Source organism: Heloderma suspectum, chromosome 3, assembly GCF_057233095.1.
Source record: "Heloderma suspectum isolate Gila_16-S chromosome 3, 16-S_ref, whole genome shotgun sequence".
In the NCBI taxonomy this organism is placed as follows: Eukaryota; Metazoa; Chordata; class Lepidosauria; order Squamata; family Helodermatidae; genus Heloderma; species Heloderma suspectum.
In genome coordinates this window covers 208003020-208028362 of record NC_139460.1, presented here as the reverse complement: position 1 = coordinate 208028362, position 25343 = coordinate 208003020, and the positions used below count along the sequence as shown (strand labels likewise).

Here is a 25343-nt window from a genome sequence, read left to right as displayed (position 1 = left end):
GGATAGAACTGGGGTTGTTTGGGGGGGGGGTGGGAAATAAGAGCTACATTTTAATGAGATTATTATTTGGTAAAACAGAGAATGGAATAGGGAAAGTACAAGTAATGCCATAAAATCAGCTAGTGGGTCAATCCTGGTAAATGCCACAAAATAGGTATTCAGATGGGTACCTCTGATTTCAGAGTCTAGTTGCGTTGTAAGGAAAGGGAAACAAAGTCTCTACTGCAGTGTTATTAGTGTGATCACCCAGGCAAGATGGTGTGGTTTGCAAGCAATTCCTACAGATTGGTCTTTAATGGTGGAGATTTATACTAAGGAATGTAACTTCCCCCACCTCCCTTGGAAGAAAAAAAGCACTTCAGTGTGGCATCTGCACATTAGCTCAGTTTATTTTAAAGTTTATTTGCAATGTAGTGTTTGTCCACTCCATACCTTACATTTGCAGCAGCGATCATCGCTCATTCGAGGGAAACCTCGTGCTAATTGTGTTTAAGTATGTGGTCACCTGTACTATGTAACACCACTTGCAGTTCAGCGATACAGCTATTCCCTGGGGCAGAAACCACTGACTGTGGGTAAGGGCAGCATCTAACCATTTTTTGGCTGGCAATGTGCAAGGAACCCTATTAAGTTAGAACGTTTTCTCACTGAAATTAAATCAGTAGCCACCAGATATACTCCTGTTCCAAGACTGGTCCACAAACGAACATGGCCTTCAAAACCCTGGATCTGCCTGCTAACTTGCACTCTCTTGCTGCGTGGTGTGGGGCCTGATCCCCACCACGAGGCCAATCAGAGGGAGAATGCAGGTGAGTGAGTGAGAAGATGAGGTGGCTGCTCCTTCAGAGACCAACCCTCTATGCTGCACTGCCTAGAGAGAGCAAGCAAGTGGGCAGAGGCATCTGCTCCTGCTCTCCCTCTCCCTAGGAAGCACTGTGGGCCCAATCCTCTCTGTCCTGATGTCCTGAAAGGGTGAACAAGAGAGCGGGGGTAGGAGCAGCGGCTGTCCTTGCTCGCTTGCACACTTCCCCACCTGCCCGCAGGAGTGGCAGAGGAGGATGTGCATCTGGGGGAGGAGCTGGAGGGGATCCTGGCTGGGGAGTCCCTCCCCCCTGCCCCCCATTTCCAGCCTCCATTGAAGGGGCAGATGCACTTTTTCAAATCCTTGGATCCAGATGCTGGGGGACTTCCAGTTTCAGGATGCCCACCCTCCACCTTTCCACTCATGTTCAAAAAGAGGGGGATCGGGTTGAAATTCAGCACATGCTCATGGGTGAGAAAGGATTTCTAATCCACATTAGCAGAGCCTGATCTGAGCCATGGCCCAGCCCCTGGACCTATTCTCATTGCCAGCACTCAGCCTGGAACATGTGGCGGGGAGGGATGGGAGGGTCAAGAAGAAAATGCCTCTGCGCATATGCAGATTGCCTCTCCCTTGCCAATGGGAAACTACAACCAAATACCAGATGTATCAAGGGCTAGGACAAAGACTTGAAGGACAGAAAGAACAATGTCCAGTCCTGAGCCCCAGTACTTTTTCGGTTTAGAAAAATGGTAATTGTTACAGATCCTAGGGATGTCAGAGAATTCCGCCACTGATCCTGGTGAGGCCGATTGCCAGTGCATTCGGCCCCCCGAAATCCGTGGCGGAACGAAGCCCCCCACCCCCCCAAGCCACGAAAGGTGCGCAAAACTGGACACCTACCTTCTGCTGTTTGCGCTGACTTGCAAATGGTGGCCGTGGCTGCGGCCACCATTCGCTTCATCACTATAGTCGTGATAGGCTACGTAAATACGTCCCTGCGGAAGCCATGATAGGCTGTGTAAGTATTTATGTAGCCTATCACAGCAAAAAAAAAGGGAACGCAAATGGCCCCATTTGCGTTCCCTTTCTTTTTTTGCAGTGATAGCTGATAGCCTACATAAATATTTACGTAGACTATTACGGCAAAAGAGGGGCGCAAATGGCACAGTGGCCGCCATTTGTGTTCCCCCTCCCCCCCCCGCCGTAATAGGCTACATAAATATTTACGTAACCTATCACGGCAAAAAAACTAAGGGAACGCAAATGGTGGCCGCTGTAGCCGCCGCCATTTGCATTCGCTGTTTTGTTTTTTGCCATGATAGGCTACGTAAATATTTACGTAGCCTATCACGGCAAAATACAGAGATGCAAATGGCGGCGGCTACGGCAGCCGCCATTTGTGTCCCTGCAGGCTGCCCAGTGGCTGGATGTCCGGCTGTGGGCGGCCCCGGCTGGTGGCTCTGCAGAATGTCCGCGGAGCACAGCCGGCCGGATAGAATTTAGGGGGGAGGGATGGAGTGCCTCCCCCCCACCGCGAATGTCACCCTTCGAAAAGGTAAGTGACTTTTGTACATCCCTACAGATCACCGCCTCTGGACCACCAGAAGTTTGTGGTCTTGTACGTGGCAGCACTGGAAGAGTCTGAAGTACTTTAAAGCAGTCAAGCCCTGTGGGGCGCTATTTTGGGGAGGGGGTGCGTAAAGGTCGGGTACAAATGAAACAAACACATAAGGAATCAGATCTAAGAGAAAATAGGTGTGTGTGGGGGGGTCCTCCTCCAGAAGCCAAAGTCCGCGTGCCCGACCTACTGAAATTAACGCGGCTTCGCTGTTGCTGTGGTCTGAAATGCATTCCTGATTCATCAAAATCGGGTAGGGCCGTGCATGTGCGGTCTGGAGTCGACGCGCGGCGAGATGGATCTGGATTGCGTTTTTGAAGTCTGGCTCGCCCACACGAAGTTCCTCCGCAGCCGGCTGGGGCGGATATAAACAGCGCGGGGGCGCCGCGGCGAGCACTCGCGCTGGGACAAGACGACCGCCGCTCCGTTCTGCTTGGCTCGCTTCCTTCCAACCGTCCCTCCGAGCGAACGAAAGCGCAGGTTCCGTTTCCACGACTGAGAAAAATGCGCGCACAGTTTCCACCCAAGCAGCGCATCTAACTCATTCATTCTTATCGGCACATCTTTCCACCGCTAATTCAGCAAAGTCAAGTCGGGCACCGGGGGGAGAAAGGAGGGAGGGAGGGAATAATCCGATTTCCTGAATGTAGCTATTTTCTGACTCGTCCGTCGCCTCACGGTTACGAGGTGCCAAGAACAGCGAGCGGGGGGTTGCGGCCGCGGCCGTCTCCGATCCGACCCGTTCTCTTTCCGAAGTTGAAGTTTCCGGAAGGACTCCCAAAAAGGCAGTAGGGGCGGTAACCGGATGCTCGCCTTTTTTGGAATGGGGCTCGGCAACCGGAATCCCCCTCTCCCGGGGCCTGCAGAAAGCAACCTCGGGAGGCCCCCGCCGGCCTTTGCCCGCCCCGACGCCTGCTCCGCGCAGGGACCGCGACGCCGGCCCGCGTCCGCAGTCCTCGCCGCGCAGCCAGCGGTCCTCCTCGCGAGCCCCCGACCCGCCAGCCGCGCTCAGGTTTGCCGCTTCTGCCGGCTGCGGAGAGCGGGGGGCGGAGATCCAGCCACTCAGGGCGCGCCATGCTAATTTCCCATATGACGAGCCTCCCCGGCCACCCTGCCCCGTTCCTCAGTCCTTATTTGGGCAGTGACGTAGCGGGCATTCACGGCCTCCCAATAAATACTTAGAGCAAGACTTTCCATCTACTGAGAGCTGCAATTGATTAAAACGGCTCGACAAGGGACACCGACTGTTACAACAACATTACAGAAACTCCTGGGCTTTGATACAGGGCCCTACCAGAGGGAGAGCGCCAGCGCCTTTCTTTAGCTACAAAAGAAGGCGGCGGCGGCGGCGGCGGTTTTCACACTGGAGGAGGAACACCCCCTTGCCCTACCCCTGCATAATCGCTGCACCGCGGGCGAGACAGGGCCGTTTTCACTGCTGCCTGCGGAGCAAATGATGACGGCTAAGGCGCTAGACAAAATCCCAGTCACTCTCAGCGGGTTTGTGCACCACCTGCCTGAAAGCATTTACCCGGTGGAGGAGATCGCCGCCACTCTGCCAACTTCAGTGATCAACTTTCCCAATGGTGACTTGGGAGGACCCTTTGACCAGCTGAGCGGTGTGACAGGAGGTAAGCCACCCCTCCCCCCTTCCAAAGCGAACCTTTTAATCTGGACCTTGGACTGGTGGTGGGTAAGATAGGCAGGGGGGGGGGGGGAAGAAGAGCCTAGAAACGGGGGTAGAGATGGCAGTACTTTTAGTTTGGCGCTGACGTTTCACTGGAAGCAGCATTGGATCTGTGCATGATTTTGCCTGTGGCACAACCTGTTAAATGCAGGCAGAAGTAGCTGAGATGTTAACAGGCAAAGGCGGATCAAAGCTGTAAACCCCCCCCCCCCGCCTCTCTTGCCCTAAAGAAATCCCACTGACTTAACCGAGTGTTTTTTCATTGTAGAAAAAGACCCTCGATCTTTAAAATGGGAACTCCTACCAAATCTTGAACCTAGAATAAATTATTCTCTCCAGCCCCTTCTGATGGGCTGATGAATAAAGTGCTTAAAATGACTGGGTAAACATGTATATGGGGGCCAAGGGGTTGCTGTTGGGTACACAGTGGGACTTTCACTGCGGATCCTGTGACTTAACAGCACAATCCTGTGTAGGTTTATCCAAAGTCCCACTGCTATCACTAGGTTTATGTGGTTTAAGCTGCAATCCCATATGCACACTGAGCTGGGAATAAGTGCCACTGAACTCGAGAGATACTTCCGAGTAGACATGCATTGGACGGCACCGTCAGGGATTCTACTGTATATGTTTAAAATTAAGATTATTATTTTTAGCTCACTTTTTCCCTTCGAAGTGCAAGTAACTTTAAGGGGTTTGTGGGTTTCAAGTGAAAGTGTGTGAAGGTGGATTTGTGGTTGGGCGAGGTGGGGATTCTAGTCGATAGAACTAACCCCCCCCCCCCCCCGCACCGGGCCTCTCATTCCAAGAATTTCGGCTGTGTGAATTCGACAGAAGTTGGGGCTGGCGCACTTTCAAACCTCGTGCAGCCGCTTCGAAGGTGTTTGCCTCCCCCCGATAACGTGACGTGTGTCCTTTCTCCCCCCCCCCCCGGACCCCGTATCCCACTCTATGCACCGAGGCGCGATCTGAAAGCAAGAGGCAGCCGTTGCGTACTGTGTGCGGCATGGAGCGAAAACTGATGCTAAGTTGCCCTGGCAGGGAGAAGACGCTGCCTCGGCGCGGCGGCCCCCGAGGAGAGGAGCTCCGGGCCCCCCCAATGATGACCCGCCTTTCTCTCCCCTCCACCCCCCAGATGGCCTGATCGGCGTGGACATGAGCGACAAGCGGTCCCTGGAGCTGCAGTACGCCTGCAGCGGCTTCGCGCCGCCTCCGCGCAGCCAGCCCTTCGCCTACATGGGCAAGTTCTCCATCGACCCGCAGTACCCTGGCGCGGGCTGCTACCCCGCCGACGGCATCCTCAACCTGGTGAGCGCCGGCATCCTGCAAGGGGTGGCCGCCCCGTCCTCCTCCTCCTCCTCGGCCGCCCCGTCCTCCTCCTCGGCCGCCTCGTCGTCCGCCACCTCCTCGGGATCCCCCAACCCGCTGGGCTGCCCCATGGCACCCGCCACCGGCGACCTGGAGCACATGTACTCGCCGCCGCCGCCGCCGCCTTACTCGGCCTGCGCGGAGCTCTACCACGCGCAGCAGCCGCCGCAGCAGGCGCCTCCGGACGGCGCGCCGCCTTTCCTGACCGCCTCTTCGGGGCCCTACCCTCCGCCCCCTTCTTACCACCACGCCCCCAAGACGGTGACGCCCTCCGGAGCCGACGGCGGCGGCCTGTTCCCCATGATCCCGGACTACTCGGGCTTCTTCCCGCCCCCGCCGCCCCCGCAGTGCAGCCAGCGCGCCGATTTCCACGGGCCCGCGGGCGAGCGCAAGCCGTTCCCCTGCGCCCTGGACTCGGTGCGCGTCCCGCCGCCGCTCACGCCCCTCTCCACCATCCGCAACTTCACCCTGGGCGCGCCCCCTGGCGGCCTGGGCGAAGGCCCCGCGTCCGGGGGCCCGGCGGCCCGCTTGGCGCCGGGCGCTTACGGCAGCCCGGCCCACCTGCCCTTGCGCCCCATCCTGCGGCCGCGCAAGTACCCGAACCGGCCCAGCAAGACGCCGGTGCACGAGCGGCCCTACCCGTGCCCGGCCGAGGGCTGCGACCGGCGCTTCTCGCGCTCCGACGAGCTGACGCGCCACATCCGCATCCACACGGGCCACAAGCCCTTCCAGTGCCGCATCTGCATGCGCAACTTCAGCCGCAGCGACCACCTCACCACGCACATCCGCACGCACACCGGCGAGAAGCCCTTCGCCTGCGACTTCTGCGGCAGGAAGTTCGCCCGCAGCGACGAGAGGAAGCGCCACACCAAGATCCACCTGCGCCAGAAGGAGCGCAAAGTCGCCGCCGCCGCCGCCGCCGCCGCCGGGAGCGGCGGCGCGCCTCTGCCCGGCGCCGTCTGCTCGTCGAGCGGCGGAGCCTCTCTGACCTCCTGTGCCTCACGGACCCGGACGCCCTGAGTCTGCTGCTGCTCTCCCCCGGGGCGCCCCGGACCAATGCGGCCGCTGCGCGGGGGAGCCTTCCGTCCTGCGCGCGACCGGCCCCGCCGCCAGTGCGCGCCTGTGTGTCCCGCAGGTGAGGGGGCAAAGGGTCGCCCTCCCCGGCGCCCTGTCGGGTCGGCTGGGCTGCTTGACAGACTGGATCGCTTCAGACCGGACACTGGACAGCGCCTTGGCGCAGATCGCTATCTTTCCAAAGGAGAGTGGGAAAAGTTATGGAGCGGGTGGGGGAGGAAAAGAGATGGACTCCGACTCTCGTGTGCACTTTATAGCTTCACTTGCCCTTTCCCCGGCCGCCACCTGGTGAATTCAGCACCAGGGATTACTTGTGTAACTAGCCAAAGCCGTCCAACCGCCCCCCGCACACGCGCACAGCCTCCACAGAACACGCGCGCGCGCATGATGGGTTGCTGAAGGCCGTTTCTTAGCAATATAAAATGAAACTAAGAAAGCAGCGGCCCTAAAGCACGTTTACTGGAAGGGAGCTCCATTGCAAGAGCAGTGTTCCGGCCTGGGCTGCTGCTGCTACTCCTCGAGAAAACAGAAGTGCAATGAAGACGGGCGAGACAATAGGTGTGTGGCAATATCTGGCCCTATTTTTTTTCTTTTTTTAAAAGGTACTTTCCAGATTTTTAATGGTTATCCCCCCCCCCAGTGTATATTTCTCCCCTCCTGATATTTTTGTGTGTATTCTTTAAAAACACACACCAATGTGCACTGTTCTCAGCCTTCTCCAAGAGTGAGAAGGGTTGACTCAAGCAGACTGATGGGAGAGGTTTAACTTATTATTTAATGGGAGACTGTACATAGGTTCTCGAATGTCTGGGTGCATGCAATCGTGTTGAACTGTCCTTGGTGCCTTTTTTTGGATGTCTAGACAATGGTTCAGTGGCTGCATGTTAAATTGGTTGCCTTATTAATCATGATGGAAAGGGGCGAGAGGAAGATTTGAACTCCCTGATTTAGTATAGCTGTATATTTCTGCCTATTAATATTTGAATTTTTCTAGAAACTCTATTTTTGTATGCACTGGGCATTCTTTTGTGTGACTTATTCAGTGTTGCTTTTGTAGTAAATAATTTTTTAAAAAAGGATCACAGCATGTAAATAATCTTTCTAGGGCTGACAGAGAGAATGATGGCTCCCACACAATGGCTGAAATAGAAATGATTTCTTCTAATAAGGCACAACCACTAACTGGAACCATCCCCAAGAAAGGTGGTTTTGTCATGAATATTGTGTAAATAAATGTTTTGTGTAAAAAAAAAAAGGGGGGGGGAGGAGAAAAAACCAACAACCATACTCTGTCCTGTTACTAATTATCCCACGTATTGAGTCACTGAGTATATCACTTCCACGGGAGACCATTGGGCAGGGGGGTGGGGAAACAGCCCTTTGAGAATTCCCCTTCATAGAAAACTAAACTGACTGCAAAAAACAAAAGAAAACAAGGAGATAGTTCAGTTCTTCAACATTTTGATCCCTATTTAACAAGACTGTTGTCTTTATTTGAACCTGGATCTAGAGCCTACACTGATACTAAGTTTCCCACTGACTTCAATAAAACCTTGAATTTACCATTCCCTTTGGCTACTCCCAAATCCCATAAAATAGCATGATGGTGTGGTTAGACCAAAATCCGGGGGGTATTATAAGGAATATGCCTGGTGTTTTACAAGGAAGAAAAACTTTGGGGCATCCTTTAAAGTAATGCCTTGTCTTAAAAACAGCTTCCTTAAGCCCTTATCCCTGCCTCCGCTATATCAACTAAGCCTAGCAGGCAGCCCAGCCAAAGTGATAGTTTTTGGGGAGAAGTACAGACCCAATCCTATACATGTTTACTCAGAAGTAAGGCCCATTGTATCCAGTGGGCCTTGCATGTAAATGCAGCCTTAAGCATGGGCTCTTCCACTGAAAAGCTGCTTGCACTGCTCAGTAGTTATACAGCCTTCCCCTACTTGGTGCCCTTCAGATGTGTTGGACTACAATTCCCAGCATGCCCCTGGCTGGGGCATGCTGGGAGATGTAGTCTAACATTGGGAAGGCACCAAGTTGGGGAAGGCTATGTTCATATAGCTATTGCAGACAGAAAGATCTGCAGTTGCCTGTGCAATTCCTCTGTGCTTGTCTCCCTTGCATATTTTCTCGACAGGGCGAGGGGAACAATAATGTTTTGAATTTGTGCAATGGCATAGTGCCAGAGAGATGTGCCCCTCTTTCACATTGGCATCCACATCCACTCTGTCTCTGCCCAAAATAGTATCCCACAGACCAGCTTTCCCCCAGCCTGGCACCCTCTGGATGTGTTGGACTACAACTCCCATCATCCATAACCTACACAGCCAGCCATTCTGGCTGGGATGATAAGAGTTGTCTAAGACACCGGGAGGGCACTAGCTGGAGAAGGCTGCTACCTATGATGATCCGAATCTAAGGAACTGTGAAACTGCTTTAGCAAGCCCACTCTTAGGCATGTTTACTCAGACGTAAGCCACAGCTGTGCCCTGTGCTCCTATGCACATATACTTGGAAGTAGGCCCCCAATTATTTCCATGGCAATTACTCCCAAGCAAGTACATATAGGAATGCAGCATTCCTTTGTTTTTCTCAAACAATAGCCTTCGATGTCACACAGCAAACTGCTTTCAAAACTGCAGCTATGATGCTGTTCAAACCCCTCCCCGCCCTCAGTCAAAAAAATCTACTGGGCTGTCAGGAGTCCCTTGGAAGAGCCTAAGTTGTATCCCTGCCTATGCAAGGTGGATGTTCATTTCAGACCCTGCAGGTTAGGTGTACAGGCAAGCCTTTGCTGACTCGATGCAAATTCCGCCTGAGGTTCCAGGACGGCATGACGTGACACTACGTGCCTCCACAAAAACAGGCAAAGCTTCCTGATTCCCTTATGCAAAGGATTCTGTGTAAACCGAATCTCCCCAGCTAGTGGCTTTTGAGCACTGAGGACTTCCCCTGTTAGTAATAAATAGAAATGTTAATTCAAATGTGAGTATTTGACTCATTACTGTTCCGTGATTTAAGGCGAGCTAATTTTAACAGGCTCAGGAAATAAAATACCACACCGACCAAGCAAAGGCCCACTCGGAGAAAGGAGCTTTCAGGGCTAGGGTAGGCAAGGAAAGGGGTTGTGGCTTCGTGAAAAGAGCATCATGGTGCAACACCTAGAGTTCCATTTCAAATAGGTCATGGGTTTAAATGCCTCTTAGGTAGATCTTGCTGTAAAGAGAGATGAAAACGAAGTATTGTTTAGCGGAAACAGCAATAGCTCTGAGATCTAATCTCTTTAGATAAGCCTTGTGAATAACTCCACAGATGTTACAGGCCTGCAAACATTTTTATTTGGCTGACTTCCCACACACATCTACTGTATGTGTGACATTAGGACAGGCATCCAGAAGTTAGCTTCATCGGGTACCTGCCAAGGCCCAGGCCCAGTGGGGGACCCACTCTCACTTCATGGCTCTGCTTCTCTGCCATCTTGCTGTTGGAGCGTACCTTGTCCATTCTCTCTGTCTCCCTGGGAGGTGGTGCTGATTGGGCCCAGAGGAAGAGGCAAGTGAATGGGCAGCAGCAGCAACAGTGACAAGATCCAGGAGGAACTGGACCCACTCAGATGAGCATTTCACCCCAAGCCCAGAGTCAGCACTGTGCATGTTAAAAGAGAACCTGCTTCCATAAAGCCAGAGGGAACAAAGTATATGGCTATTGACAAGCCTGGCTGAGATGGTTGCAGTGTTTGGGTGAATTGCAGCGTTTGGGTGTCATTTCTGGTGCTGTTATTTTGTGTTGATTCATCACCCATAACACTGTAGGCATTCTGTAGAACAGAAAGTGACATAGGGATGGCTCACCTATGCATCTGCATCGCTTGGCTTCTCTACACTTGACGACAAGCTGCTAAATGTGTGAGACAACTCTGATGAAAGCGGGGCATGATAAAGAGTAGCAAAGATAAGGAAGGGTTAACTGGTCACAGGAAGCACAAGGTGGTGATGAGGCTACCCACCTGCCAGCCACACTGGCCAGATCATCAGTGTTTGATTTCTGTCTCTCTCTCCCCCGCTCCCCCCCCACCTACACACACACACACCCCTTTTCAGTCTATGACAAAACAAACAACTTCGGTTATAGCCTGAAAGGAAGAGTGTTTCTTCCTGCACTCAGAAATTATTCTCTCATTTCTACAAGGAATTATCTAAACTGCCATATCAGAATAGTTATCTGTGCAGACTTGTATGCAGTAGTTACCTAGAAGCAGGGCAATCCAGCAAACAGGCTTGGACTTGGATTCAAATCCCAGTCTAGCTATAGTCTTCTATGTGGTCTATGGCTAGTCAACTGCCTGCTTTGCAATTTTTATCTGTAAAAAAACTGGCCTGCACTGTGGAATTGATACAGTGATAATGAGATAAGGGACTGTTGTCACCTTGTGGGGTGGGGTGGGCAGCTTGTGGCCATCCAGATGTTGGACCATCCTTCACCACTGCCTCTGCTAGCTAGGGCTCATGGGAATTGCAGCCCAACAACATCTGGAGGTTCATAAGCTGCCCACCCCCGTCTTAGGATGAGGCTGTAAAATAAACATTAAATAGATGTTTTAAGAGTTGCAGATCCACTGGATGGATGCACTAGTGCTTTATGTTGCTGCATTTTTTAAAGCAAACATCTGAGTAGTTCCTTTAATTCATTAGGGTACTATACTGTTTTAGTTTAAATACATCCTACAGGCTCATGAAATACTCCTTTAGGGCTGCAATCCATATTGAATCCACCTGTGTGTGGCTGAAGTCAAGAGCTTCTGCTTCTGTACCAGAAGCAATCCGTGCTTTGAACTAGACAACACCAACATTAAACAAAAACTTGGATTCCAGATCTCCATTTATGATCAAATACACAGGCAGTGTTTAGTCTTCTACTATGAAACAAACACCACAGTTGTAAACCACAATGGTCTGGCATACTAGTTAAATGCCTGAATTGTGAACCAGGAAGCCCAGCAGATCAGATCAGCTATGAATGTGAGGGTGACCTTAGGTGAGCCACTGTCCTTCAGCACCCTGGCCGCCCACTCTATAATAAAGGGAATATTATATAATAAAGGTGAGAATATCAGTCTGCTGCGCAGGGCTGTTGTAAGGATCGCTGAGACTATGTATTTAGACTCCAGGGGTGGGCAGAAGGTAGATCTCCAGATATTTTAGACTTCAACTCCCAGCATTCCTGATCATTGGCCAAGTTGGCAGGAGCTTCTGGGAATTAAAGTCCAAAACATCTGGAGATCTGCTTTCTGCCCACCCCTGATTTAGAGCAGTGTGAACATCAAGGAAAACTGTTTTCACTAGGGAGTACCACTAATTTCAGTGAAGCTGCCTTCTAAGTAAATGGGATTAGAATCACAACCACAAGATGTCTTAAAATGCCACAATTCTAAATTAGCATGGATGACTGGCAGAGTCTGACTATGAAGTGAGATTAAAGAAGGGGCAGGATTTCCTCACTGCTTCTTTGCTTTAAAGATCAGGATGTTTCTTTTTGTTCAGCTCTTCTGCTCACTTGGCAAACACTTGGCCCAGGGAGAGTTGAAGGAGACCTGTGGGAGTGAAAGGACTTCCATTTTCTTGACTTGTAGATGGCAACTTAGGTATACTTGCCTGGTTTTCCAGACCTAACATAAGCCTGAAGAGTAGATGTTGCAGATACAACTTCCACAGGCAGCATGCTGCATTATAACGGAGTCTGCAGAAGGCAGGATAACCTCCATCCAAAGTCCTCCAGACCAGCATCCACAACATCTAGTTTTCCCTGGAAGTTCTCCCTGTCCATTTAAGAAAATGTTTCCAAATTGTCAATATGTTCCAAATGTGTTGTTAAAAACAAACCCATTGCAGAGACGGGACAGTTCTTTTCCTGCTAGAGGTTCTGCCAAAGTATTTGGCATCATTTCTGGAGAAGGAAGAGCACATCACGCTGTAGCTTTTTAATATGTCATGAATACACACAAGCCTCGGTGCACCACAATCCCCATTTGAAACTCTCTGCCTCACCTCCCAGAACTTCTTTACGGCCATGCTGGCATACCCTGGAATTCATTTTGGAGTACACGACTCTCCCTGCAAGCAAGTTTTACATCTCACTGCGTTATACATTAACAGCTTTCCTGGATGTATGGATGCAAGTGACTTCTGCTTCCACAAAACACCTGCAAAAATGTTACGTGGGCAAACTGAAACAGCCCAGAACGTCCACGGAAAATCACCACTAGCCTAAAATACTGGCGCGGTTCACCAGGGCCAAGCACATTTTGCACAAAATCCCCAATTTTCTTGATACTTTCACACCAGGAACATCCTAAAGCCAGCTTCATACAAACGGATGGCACAGTTGCCCCTGCACAAGGTAAATTATATTCCTTAGCGTGGGGAAAGTCTTTGGTTTAAGCAGTCTCATGCGCCTTGGAAAAACTGGACATAAAAAGGTTTTGCCAGTGTTTTAAAACAGGCTTGAACCAGATGGGGGATGCTTCAGGGAAGACGCTGCCAGTAAATTGTGCAGAACAGGCCCAAGAAGATTTTTAAATAGTTCTACAAAATCATGTTTGTAGGTATTTCTGATCTCCCAACTGACCAAGAAAGAGATCTTGGGGTTGGGGTGGACAGCTTGATGAAAATGTCGACCCAATGTGCAGCTGCTGTAAAACACTCAAACTCCATGTTAGCCATAATTACAAAAAGAAATGAGAATAAAACTGCCAATATCATACTGCCTTTATTCAAATATATGGTGTGACCACACTTAGAATACTGTGCAAAGTTCGGGTCACCACTAGGGATGGACGAAAGTTCCTTACCTGATCCCGACGCTTGCTTTGCGGTGGGGGGGAGGTGCTCCGTCCCTCCCCCCGAAATTCTGGCCGGGGGGGGGAGGTGCCCCATCCCTCCAGCCGCGAATCCTTCTGTCCTGCCGGGAGGCAAATGGCGGCGGCCGTAGCCACCACCGTTTGCATCCCTGCAGTCAGCCGTGATAGGCTACGTAAAAGTTTACGTAGCCTATCCCAGCTGACTTTGGGGGGGAAAAAAAAGCACGTATGCAAATGGCGGCGCCCATGGGCGGCGCCATTTGCGTTCCTTATTTTGGCACGTGTAGTCTACGTAAACATTTACGTACACTACGGCGAAAAAAAGGGCAACGCTATTTGCGTTGCCCTTCTTTTCGCTGTAGTCTACGTTAATGTTTACGTAGACTACACATGCCAAAATAAGGAATGCAAATGGCGGCGCCTATGGGCGCCGCCATTTGCGTACGCGTTTTTTTTCCCCCCAAAGTCAGCTGTGATAGACTACGGAAACATTTACTTAGCCTATCACGGTGTTTTTTAAAAATCTAGCCGCGATAGGCTACGTAAATCTTTACGTAGCCTATCACGTTTGTTTGTTTGTTTACTTGGAAATGGCCGCCACCGCCAGGGACATTCAAACAAGTCCCGTCCCGGGGGGGGGTGGTAGACCGTTTCTCCACCAATTTCGGGGGGCTGAATGCGCTGGCATTTGGCCTCCCCAAGATTCGTGGAGAAATTCTCTGACATCCCTAGTCACCACACCTAAAAAAAGATACTGTGGAGCTGGAAAAAGTGCAGAAAAGTGCAGCTAAAATGATCAAGGGGCTGGAGCATCTTCCCTTATAGGGAAGGTTACAACAGCTGGGATTGTTTAGCTTGGAAAAAAGGAGACACGATCGAGGTGTACACACTTATGCACGGTGTGGAGAATGTGTAAAGGGAAACATTTTTCTCCCTCCCTCATAATAGTAGAACCCGGGGTCATCCCATGAAGCTGATTGGTGGGAGATCCAGGAAAGATAAAAGGAAGTGCTTCTTCGCACAGCACATACTTAATTCGCTACCACAAGATGCAGTGATGGCCACCAATTTGGATGGCTTTAAAAGGGGGTTAGACACATTCCTGGAAAAGTCTATCAATGGCTACTAGTCTTGATGGCTATGTGCTACCTCCACTACCAGAGGCAGTGAGCCTATGTACACCAGTTGCTGGGGAGCATGGGTGGGAGGGTGCTGTTGCACTTGTGTCCTGCTTCTGGGTTCCTGGTCCATAGCTGGTTGGCCACCGTGTGAACAGAATGCTGGACTAGATGGACCCTTGTCCGATCCAGCAGGGCTCTTATGTTCTTAACCCTGTCTACCATGTCTGTATTCAAACACATACTATGGGAATGGCATTTGGGAGGAAGACAAGTCCCCTGGTTCTTAGCAGGGCTGGTTACAGAGTTCTCAAAGCTGCTAGTCATTATTGTTAGGGGTCAGTGCTTTTTTTTTTCTTTTGAACGGCTGCAATTCTGCAACAGATCGAAAAGAGTACACTTCTCACTGAATAAGGGCAAATTAAATTCACAATGGGGTATGAGTGATGTTCAGTCTGGCATAGGTTTTATAAAATAAATGTAGCAGGCTGAGAGAAAACCAACATACAAACAGTTCACACCGCCTAATCACATTGAAGCAAAAGGGACTAAAGCCTGATTCTATGCAAAATTACTCCGAAATCAGTTTTGTTGTGTTCAGTGGAGTTTGCCTACATCCTCAATCTGTAATCCCATCCACTTACTTGGGAGCAAGTCCCACTGAATGCAGTGACTGGATCATAGTACCTGAGGGCTAAAACAGACATTACCTACAATTTTTGTTTCATTTTTAGGTGCGGGGGGCAGGCAGGATTGGAACCCTCGCATGGGGAGTAGGGGGTTTTTAAGATCTGGGGCAGGAGCCCTGTATCTACTCTAAAGTAAAAATGAAAAGACATAGCTGCTAGACATATATAAAATAATGCCTATTTTGGCCTCAATCTTTGAGCCATTCTACAAGATCTGGTACACACATGCAGGCAGATGTGGTAAAATGGACTCCGCTACTTTACATTAGGTAGCATAAAAATGCAGTCTAAAGTGGTATAGTCCTTTCTATCAAGACAGTATTCTTACCACCTTTGGCATTATGTAGACCAAGCCCAAGTTACACTGAAGACAAATTTGGGGCTGAAGCATTTTGGAATGTAGGTGGGACATAGCATTTTTAATGCTTTTCTATTGAAAAATTCCCTGCAAGGAGAAAACTAGGACATTAGGAAGGTTTTGGATGAGGCAGCACTCAAAAACATGACACCCCCACAGCTGTCTGAAGTGGTATAAACCCTCATATTTATACACCATCCTACAAGTTACATTGCTTGTAGATAACTCAAGATTTCTTTTAGAAGCTATCTACCCTGGCTTGTCAAAACTTTAGATTTCATTAGGAATTTTTCCATCACATAGTTTTAATGTTTTGATTTTAAAAAAATGCTGTTTTACGTGTATCAAATTAAAGATGGACAGAGATTTGGTAAATGGTAAACACACTTTGTATCTACTAGTTTATTACAGAGAGTAACTTTTTAATTGGTTGTACATACTAACCTGTACTTGTCTTATTAGCTATGATGAGTTTAAATATTGCTTCTAAGGTCCAAACTAATACATTCCTGTGGCTCTCTCTTCAGCAATCTGATGAAATGACTGTACTCCACAAAAGCTTATGCCAAATAAATTTGTTAGTCTAAGGTGCCACAAGACTCTTTGTTAGTTTTGCTGTACTAGACTTCCCTCTGTGACTTCTATGAATAGTTAGGCCAGGGTCCCTTCCCCGCAGCCCTCAAGAGGGACCTTGCCAGAGCAGCTTTCAGTGCAGATCAAGGCTGCAGTCAGAAAATCAACACACATGTCTCCATTTATGAGTGGAAACTCATTCATGGGGCTCTTCACATCCTTGCCTTGCTCCATAGTAAAATTAAAAGTCATGAAACCACAATACAGTATGAAAAGTGTAGACTTAACACCTTTATGCATATATATTTAATGAACCTGAGTTTCAAGCATTTGTTTGTTGAATATGAAAGCTATTACATTTGCTAGCTTTCAGATACAGGTATTATTACCAGGCAATTGTGTCTGAAACGTAAGTTGTCTATTCCAGTATGGTCTCCAAACAGGTTTCTTTGGTACTCCAAATACCTGTCTTTTAACCATAGTGTGACCAGTGGTGGACTGGAACCCAAACTCTGGCTGCAATCCTATGGACACTTACCTGGGAGTAATCCTCATTTAATTCAGTTAGGACTTGCTTCTGAAAAGCCATGACCAGGACTGCACTGTAAGTTAGTTATATACTTGACTCTCACTTAAATCAATGGGATAAGATAATTATGACTAACTTATGCCCCATTGATTTCAATGGAACTAAAGCACAAATAACCTAATCTGGATCTAAATCAATGTCTGTACTGAGGAGTTCTATCATACTACTTTCAGGTCTCTGAAAATCTATTGTTTCTATCCAGGCTTTTATTCTGTCATCCTATGTTGTTTATAGCTCTGTCAAGAAATGGTTTTGCTCTCCGAGTCTTTTCTCCTGTAGAACTGGTGCCGACTCCCCTTCTGAATAAAATTTACCAAACCTTGATTAGCTTTTGCTCAAAGCTGCAAAATCTGAGTGCAATGAAAAAACACAGAACACTAAGGAAGTTCGTTTTAAAGTAGAATGCCACACAGCCATCATACTATTTTAATTTGAAGTTCTGGTAATCCATTATATATCATAAATCAAATGGAGATTTTCGTATGAAGTAGGATGTTGCATTTCCTCTATGATCTTTGGAGACAATGATCAAAACAGGAAGCTCTGAAGTACGTTTGAAACATTGGTGTGAGCACCTTGACAAAAAAAAAGCGCCGCCGCCATATTTGCCATTAAAACAGCAAATGAACAAACAATGGAACCCGTTCCACATAGATTTGTATGACACTTAGGGCACAATCCTATGCATGTTTAGACAGGGAAAAGGCCTACAACTCCCAGCATTCCCCATAGCTGGCTGGGGAATGCTGGGAGTTGTAGGCCTTTTCTCTGTCTAAACATGCATAGGATTGTGCCCTTAATGAACTTAACTGTTCGATGGAGACAACAATATAACCCATTGATCTTGTTATAGTATTTATATGAAGTTCTATAGGATTATAAAGTTTCCCAGTAGTAAAAACAGTATATCTCCAGAAGAGAACCACCCTCTTGTTATCACCATGCTGTGGGCAGGAAATGCCACAATATCAATGCAAGAGTAGAGCGAATCCTTTTTCTCCCCTTTTAATAAAAGTTGTGCAAAGTAACTCTATAAATAGTAACAAGGAAAACTACATTACATCAGTATAACTTCTGTTTACCCACAGGTATAGTATCTGTTTAAAAAAACAGCAAAGAAGTCAAGCCAGAATCTACCTGAAACTGTATTTTTTAAAAAAGTTTATATTCTTTACAAGACTTGTGCCAGAAACAAAGACTATTACCATCTGTTGTTGTGTTGCATAATGGTACCCTTCCAAACACAGTGGAATGAATCTCTGGAGTGAAATCCACTAGAAGAATTGTCATCACTTTGTGTTGAAAAACTGTCATCACTTTATGTGGAAAGAAATGCACAACAGTTAATCTGGAATTCTCACTTTTAATATCTAAAAAGCATTCACTCAACACATGAGTTTTTTTTTTAATTATTTAAGGATCATCTCTAACCTGTCAGCACCCCTATATGGGATGAAACCATTTCAACAATGTAACAAATTGCTCTCTGCTCCATCCGGTTTAGTATCTTGCTTCTTCAGCATAGGTTTCCCCCCAAATCCATCCTGAAGGGATTAGGATCATGTCCTCAGCAGATGGAAAAGATTATCCCACTGAATCAACATGGGAATTGCTAGAAAATTATTTGGACCTTTCACATTATTAGCAAGCTTCGGAGAATTATTCTTATTGCATTTCTTTCTGCTGTAGCAAAGGTGGGGGGGAGGTTACACAGCCCAAAGTGTAACTGAATTAAGCAGAGTAGCGTCTTGCAGGGGAATAGTCAGGTGCCTGGAACGTTGAACATTACTAGTCAGTTGGTATGACCAAATACAACAGCACCCGCCTGCTGTGCACCCATAGAACTGGAGGTAGCCTCCTGATTTCATAATTTCCATGTAGGAGGGGATGCAGGATACAATCTGTGTCCTGAGTGGATGGTGCAGTTTCTCCCAACCTCATGCAACTGAGACACAGCCACAGCAAAGGAACACAGTCCATAATGTTGGCCTGAAAAAAAAGGGGGGGTCAGCTTAGTGTGCTCAGTTTGCATGCTGAGTGGCAGTTGGCTGCTGTGCTACTGGGGAGGGAGGAAGAGGAAAGAGAACCAAAATCCACCCCACAAAAATTCCTTGCATGTGTACCATTTGAAATATGGGGTTGGAAGCGGGCGGGAGAGGACCACCTTTCTTGCTTTAATTTTTCATGGAATACAGATGCCATGTCTGCAGGTGTCTGCCCACCTTTCCACCTAGCCAATGGACTTCTCTTCTTGACACCCCCAAGAAGTTGAGCTTCAAGCGGCAGCACACACAGGCCCACCTCCCAACACAGCGAGATGCCTTCTTTGTGGAATACAGGCCGTCTGCCCTGTTGGTTCAAGAAGTATGTCCTGGCTAATGTTCCTCCTCCTCCTCCAAGAGCATCTGGCCTAGGATACAATGACTTGGAGATGTCCAAGGCAGCAGCATCTCTCAGATCACGGGAGAGGGGGGGCTTGCTGGGACAGGCGCCCCACCCCTTCAAGGTGGGCATGAGGGAGGAGAGGGCCGCTTTCCGGGCATCTTCCAGCGGCCGCCCACTGAGGCGGGGTCGGCGCAGCCCTGGGCCGCCCTCGCTTCACGGCGACACCCCGGGCCCCAGGTAGGGCTCGCTCCCGCACCAGAAATCCGCCGCCTGCGGGGTCTCGAGGAGCCACACCTCCTTGGGCAGGCCCTGGTGGTGGTCGGCGGGCGGCAGGGTTTGCCCGTCCAAGAGGCGGTAGTAGTGGCAGTCCCGCCCGTGCTCGGGGTCGTAGGGCGGCGCGAGGATGTCGAGGAAGGCGGCGGGCCCGCCCACGGCGTCGATCTGGTGCAGGTTGTCGGCGTGCGGCGACAGCAGGCACGGCGGCGAGGCGGGCGTGTAGAGCTGGTGCGAGCGGAGCACGCCGCGGTGCCGCCGCGGGGAGCCGGAGCGCGCGGCCGCCGCCGCGCCGAACGAGGCCCTGCCGCCGCCGCCCGCGGCCGCCGCCGCCCCGTCGCCGTCCGCGGGGTCGGGCAGCGCGTCGAAGCAGGCGATGCGCAGCGTGCCGTAGAGCACCTTGAGCAGCCCGTGCATGCCCGGGTGGTCGTGGAGCGGGATGCAGGCGCCGGCGCGCAGCACGAAGACGCCCATGCTGAAGCTCTCCGTCTCGCAGATGTGCATGTAGCTCACGGGCGGCTGCACCGGCCCCGGCACCGCCGCCGGGCCCCGCGCCGCCAAGCGCAGGTCCTCGGCCCGCACCTCGTTCAGCAGCTGCTGCAGCCGCTGCAGGCTCTCCGCGAAGCGCGCGCCGCCGCCAGTCTTCCCGCCCGGAGGGCGAAACGTCACGCGAGCCTGCCGGGCCACCCGCTGGATCAGGGAGGCCATGTTGTCGCGGGGCATCGCGCCGCCGCGCCCGCCGCCGCCGGGCTGCCTCCCCGCAGAGGACGCCGCCAGGGCCGCTGCGCGCGCGCCGCGCCGTCTCATTTCCGCCACTAGCCCTCTCAACGCCTCGCCTTCCCTGCCGCCGTGCATTGTGGGGCTCGTAGTTCTCGCCCTCTCCCGGAGCCGCGCGGCGGTGCTTCCCTCTTTGCGGTGTTGCCTGCCCGCGCGGGAAGCAATTAAAATAGTCCTCGTCGGAAATGAGACGCGGCGGAGCGCGTTCACGAGGCAAACGCTGTGATCTCCCCTTTCCTCTGTCTGCGGCGTGGAAACTACAACTCCCATGAGGCCCGAGGCTGTTCGCCCAAGCGCCTCTTCCTTCCGGGGTGATTGGCCTCGTGGTCCGCTAACTCCCCGGCTTGCTTGACCCGCGGGCGTGTTTGTGCCCTGAAGAGATGATCGGAGAAACCTTCCGCTTAGAGGAAAATGCCCACGTTCTTGTTTAAAGAGGCTGGGCGGGTTTCTGGTCAGCTGTCCCAGAACGGCAAAATACCTCTCAGGCGCAAGCATTCCAGCGGGCACGATCCTGTGTGTGTTGAGACAGAAAAAAAGCCTTGCCATTCCCGGCATTCTCCAGCCAGCCGTGCTGGCTGCGAGTTGTGGGACACGTTCCTGTCTAAACATGCGTAGGATTGCGTTCTAAGGGACACACACGTTTGCTGAAGTTGGAAGCAACACGTGTATTTCAAGCCCCGTTGAATAATGAAAAATGGAGCGCTTAACCTGAAAGTTGGTCCTGTGGCACTACCGTCGAGGAAGTTATTGTTATACTTCTTAGCTCCCTCCCATCTCTGGCTTCAGCTGTGTCTTGGTAAATGTCAGGAATACTGAGTTTTCATAATTCAAGTATTTGGTTTGCACACTTAAATTTTTTTCTACTTTGTAGTGTAGCCCCAATCCAGCAACACCTGGCATACTCTCTCCTGCTAAGTTTACATGAACATATCATTTTTATAGTGACAATGATACAACTGGACTCAGGTGCTTAGTTCGGTTCTCCCCAGTGACACCTGTATTACTTCTGATGTTAAACTGAAACGGTTGTGGAGTGCCCTCCCCAGAGAAACTCACCTGGCCACCTGCATTATGGTCTTTTCTGCATCAGGTGAAGACCTTTTTTGGGGGCTTTTTACCTCTTCAGTTTTAAAAATTGTGTTAGTGGGTTTTTAAATCTGCACTGCTGCTGGCTTTGATCGTGGCTCCTACTGTATTCTGTTTTAAATTTATGGTTTTTATATTATGTTTTATTATGTCAGCATATTTTATAGTTTTAAGTTTTGTTTTGTGCACTGCCCAAAGAGCTTTGGCTAATGGGGCGGTATAGAAATGTAATAAATAAACAATTGCTTCCTTGAACAGAAAGAACTACTACACATCGTAGACACAGTGCGTGACACTGAGCAGAGGTGCAGAGCCTCAGGCTAAGGGACCAAATCTCACCCTCCAGAGGTCCCCCAGAAAGTTACACCTCCTTCCCTAAGCCCCACCACCTCACCCCCTCCCCCGGTTAAAATGCCTTTCCTAAGGCTTAGTCACTGGCAGAGTTTCCAGCAAAAATCTGCTGGCATTTTGGCCCCACCTCCAAGCAAAAATATGCCACCTTTGGCCCTGCCCACCAGGGCCCGCATTGGCGCATTCCCACCACTGGAATGCGGCCCCTGAGAGCTGCTCCAAATGGAATCCAGCCCTTGAGTTGAAAGAGTTTCTGCACCCCTGACATAGAGGATCGGTGCACCAGTGAGTGTGAGAACCAGCTTTCTGAAGCTAATAAGATGGCATTGAATAGAAATGCATGTAGCAAAGCAATAATTCATAATGCCAATTTGCAGAACTGAGGAGTTGGCCTTGATTGTGGGATCACCTGCCAACAGCCTCTGAAGCTGGTGAATCATTAAGGGCGCAATTGTATTGTTTACACCCTTGATGCTCGTAAGCCTCTCCCTTGTAAGCTTCAGCTATAGCTTGGTAAATATCAGGATCAGGAACGCTGAATTTTCACAATTCAAGTGCGTGGTTTGCACACTTAAACTATTCTACTTTGTAGTGTAGCACCAATCCAGTAGAGAATGGGAGGAGCAGCGAAGGCAATTGTTGCTTCCCCGCTCCTCCCACTCTGCATTTTCGCTAGATAGACTTTTTTGCCTGTCTAGCTGGGGCACTTCGGAGGGGGAGGGAAAGGGCTGGAAAGGTTTTGGGATAGCTTGGATCCTGTCCTCTCCAGGCCCCTCCCCACCCACCAGAACACCCCCTTGACCCTCTCTCCGAGGCCGAGTTCCTGACCTCGGGGAGGTAGCTGGCGCGGTTCTTTCCACACTGGCTGCGAGGGGGAGGGGGGCTGGAGCACAGATTCCCTCCTCCAGGGTCAGAGTGCTGCCTCCGGCCTTGGATCTGGAGATCCAAAGTATCCTATGGCCCCCCAGATGCTGTCTAGGGTACATAGGATTGTATCCTATGCATGTTTAGACAGAAAAAAGTCCTGCAACTTCCAGCATGCTGGCTGTGGTTTGGTGGGATTTGCAGGGCTTTTTTTTCTGTCTAAACATGCACAGGGTTGTGCCCTAGGACTGTAAACGTACCTAGAAATAAGGTTAATCAAAATAAATACAGAAATAGTAGGGAGCAGGTAGTAAACGCTGGCATACGTAAAGCTAGCTGGTTGAACAATGTTTGGCAGAGAAAGGCTCTGTATATGACAACGTTGGCTTTAGTTTATTTGAGGAATGGATGATATTCCTACTTTCTAAGGCTCTAGCCTGGATATCAACATCTTCATACGCTCACAACTTCCACTGTTTTCTCCATCAACAGCCACTTCCGCAGGTCCCAGTACTGCAGGGGCAGGGAACCTCAGGCTCACAGTCCCAATCGGGCCCTTCTGGGATCCCAGTCTAGCCCTCTGGGGTTCCCCAGATGGCCATGTCCCCTGACCACCAATCATTGGGTGGTTTTCCAGCTTTTGCGAGATTTTCTCCCCCATTCTCAACGGTTGAAATGCCTCTCCTACGACTTAGTTGCTGGCTATAAGAACTGTAAGCTAAAATAGGCCGGTATTTTTTTGGCCCTGCCTCTTTGCCTTTGGCACCACCCATCACTAGGATGCACCACACACCACTCCCCCTCAAAAGCTTCTCCAAAACTGAATTCAGCCCTTGGGCTGAAAGAGGTCTCCTCCACTCAGTGTCGGAGGTTTCCTCCAATATTGCTTCACCCACCCAAGAACTTCCCTAGTTCTCCCTCGATGCTCAGCCGATCTGTTAAAATCTCAGATTATACGATTATTTCGATCATGACCATAGGGCAGAGGGAAAGGGTTAACCCCCTGCTCCCCATGCACTGTGGTCTTGATACGGTCACCAGGGCTGCTGTTTTGGAAGCAACAAAAAAAGCAGTTATATTAAATGTGAGGCTTGGTTCTCAGTGGACACACATAAAATAGGTGTTATACTGAGCCAGATCATTGGTCGAGGCAGCCCCAGTCCTGCTACCAAGGATCCCTTAATTGAGGATGCCAGGGACTGAATCTGGGAATTTAATGCATGCAAAACATGTGGCCTGCCTGTGAGCTGGGGACCAGCTACCCATGCTCCAAAGAGATAATCCCTTGAGGCACAGAGCTGTTGCTATTTTTGTTGCTGATTTTTATCACTGCTTTTATGTTATTGTTTTTTATTGCTGTTTTTATTGTGCTTATGTTTTTATTGCTTTTAATATCTTAATGGTTATGTGCTTTATTGTTGTAAGCTGCCTTGGGAGGGATTCTGCCCTGAAAGGCGGCCAATAAATATTTTAAATCAATGAATAGGCAAACTTCCTGAAACGAGTTTGCTGTTTCCTCAGAAAGTAATGAATTCATCCGTGTAATCTTGGGCTGTGTTTCCACCAGCAATTTACTCCAACCTGGCTGCATGGTGAGGTCTCTGTTTCCATGACGTTGTGGCCATTCAGCTCCAGCCCTGCATTTTAAAGCAGAGAAACAGCTTCTTCTGAGACTGGTTATAGTCTGAGTTTTCCAGCTTACTTCAGCTCCATTACTGACCTGTTTCCACAACCACAATGGGTTCGGTGTCATAGTCCTGCCCATGGGGCATGTAGCCTAGCCTTTGTGGGTGTGTCACTCTGACCTCAGTGACCCAACCCTTCCCCTCCCTGTTTTCCAGAAGTTTCATCGCCGTTTTGGAGCAGGATGCCGAGGGACCAACTTTTAAAACATCATTGAAAATAAGTACTAGAACACAGCCCGTGACCCCAGTCAAGGCGTGTTTTCTCCCATTGTGCTGAATGAGGCTTGCCCTGTCAATGATCACAGAAATAACAGAGAAGCCCCTCAATTGACATGGCACATATCAAAGCCCTCAGTTCCTTAAATGCGATTAAGCGCAATCTCAAGGCTCCAGTCCATTGCCACGTAACTCCTTCACAGCTTCCATACAGAGATCCTGTGTGTTAAAATGGGGGCTGGTTTCAGTCTCTTTCCCACAACAAACCCATTAGTGTCTCCTCAGAAGTAACTCCCATTGTGATCGATGAATCTTGCCTTTGAATGCCCACATCAGAACTTAGACTCCCCCTCAATTGAAATGGCACACTTTAAAGCCCAATTCCTTAAGTGCAATTAAGCGATCAAGCGGGATCTCGAGGCTCCGAATAATTGCCTTGGGAAGAAAGTACTTCACAGCTTTGTTATAGATATCCTGCAGGTTACAATGAGGGCTGGTTTCTGTCTTTGTGTTTACTTCTCTCTTTCCCACAACAAACACATTAGTGTCTCCTCAGAAGTAACTCCCATTGTGATCGATGAATCTTGCCTTTGAATGCCCACATCAGAACTTAGACTCCCCCTCAATTGAAATGGCACACTTTAAAGCCCAATTCCTTAAGTGCAATTAAGCGATCAAGCGGGATCTCGAGGCTCCAAATAATTGCCTTGGGAAGAAAGTACTTCACAGCTTTGTTATAGATATCCTGCAGGTTACAATGAGGGCTGGTTTCTGTCTTTGTGTTTACTTCTCTCTTTCCCACAACAAACACATTAGTGTCTCCTCAGAAGTAACTCCCATTGTGATCGATGAATCTTGCCTTTGAATGCCCACATCAGAACTTAGACTCCCCCTCAATTGAAATGGCACACTTTAAAGCCCAATTCCTTAAGTGCAATTAAGCGATCAAGCGGGATCTCGAGGCTCCAAAT

At 49.7% G+C, this 25343-nt stretch overlaps 2 protein-coding genes across 2 annotated transcripts; one reads left to right on the top strand and one right to left on the bottom strand.

The window, feature by feature from the left end:
• Window positions 1-3622: 3622 nt before the first annotated feature.
• Window positions 3623-7969, top strand: EGR2 (early growth response 2). Its single transcript, XM_084841885.1, has 2 exons — window positions 3623-4054; window positions 5246-7969. The coding sequence occupies exons 1-2, from the start codon at window positions 3877-3879 to the stop codon at window positions 6496-6498; spliced, it is 1431 nt and encodes a 476-aa protein (XP_084698011.1). The 5' UTR covers window positions 3623-3876; the 3' UTR covers window positions 6499-7969.
• A 6532-nt stretch (window positions 7970-14501) lies between these two features.
• Window positions 14502-21503, bottom strand: ADO (2-aminoethanethiol dioxygenase). Its single transcript, XM_084845370.1, has one exon. It carries the CDS (start codon window positions 20777-20779, stop codon window positions 19334-19336), a length of 1446 nt encoding a protein of 481 aa, XP_084701496.1. The 5' UTR covers window positions 20780-21503; the 3' UTR covers window positions 14502-19333.
• Window positions 21504-25343: the final 3840 nt, after the last annotated feature.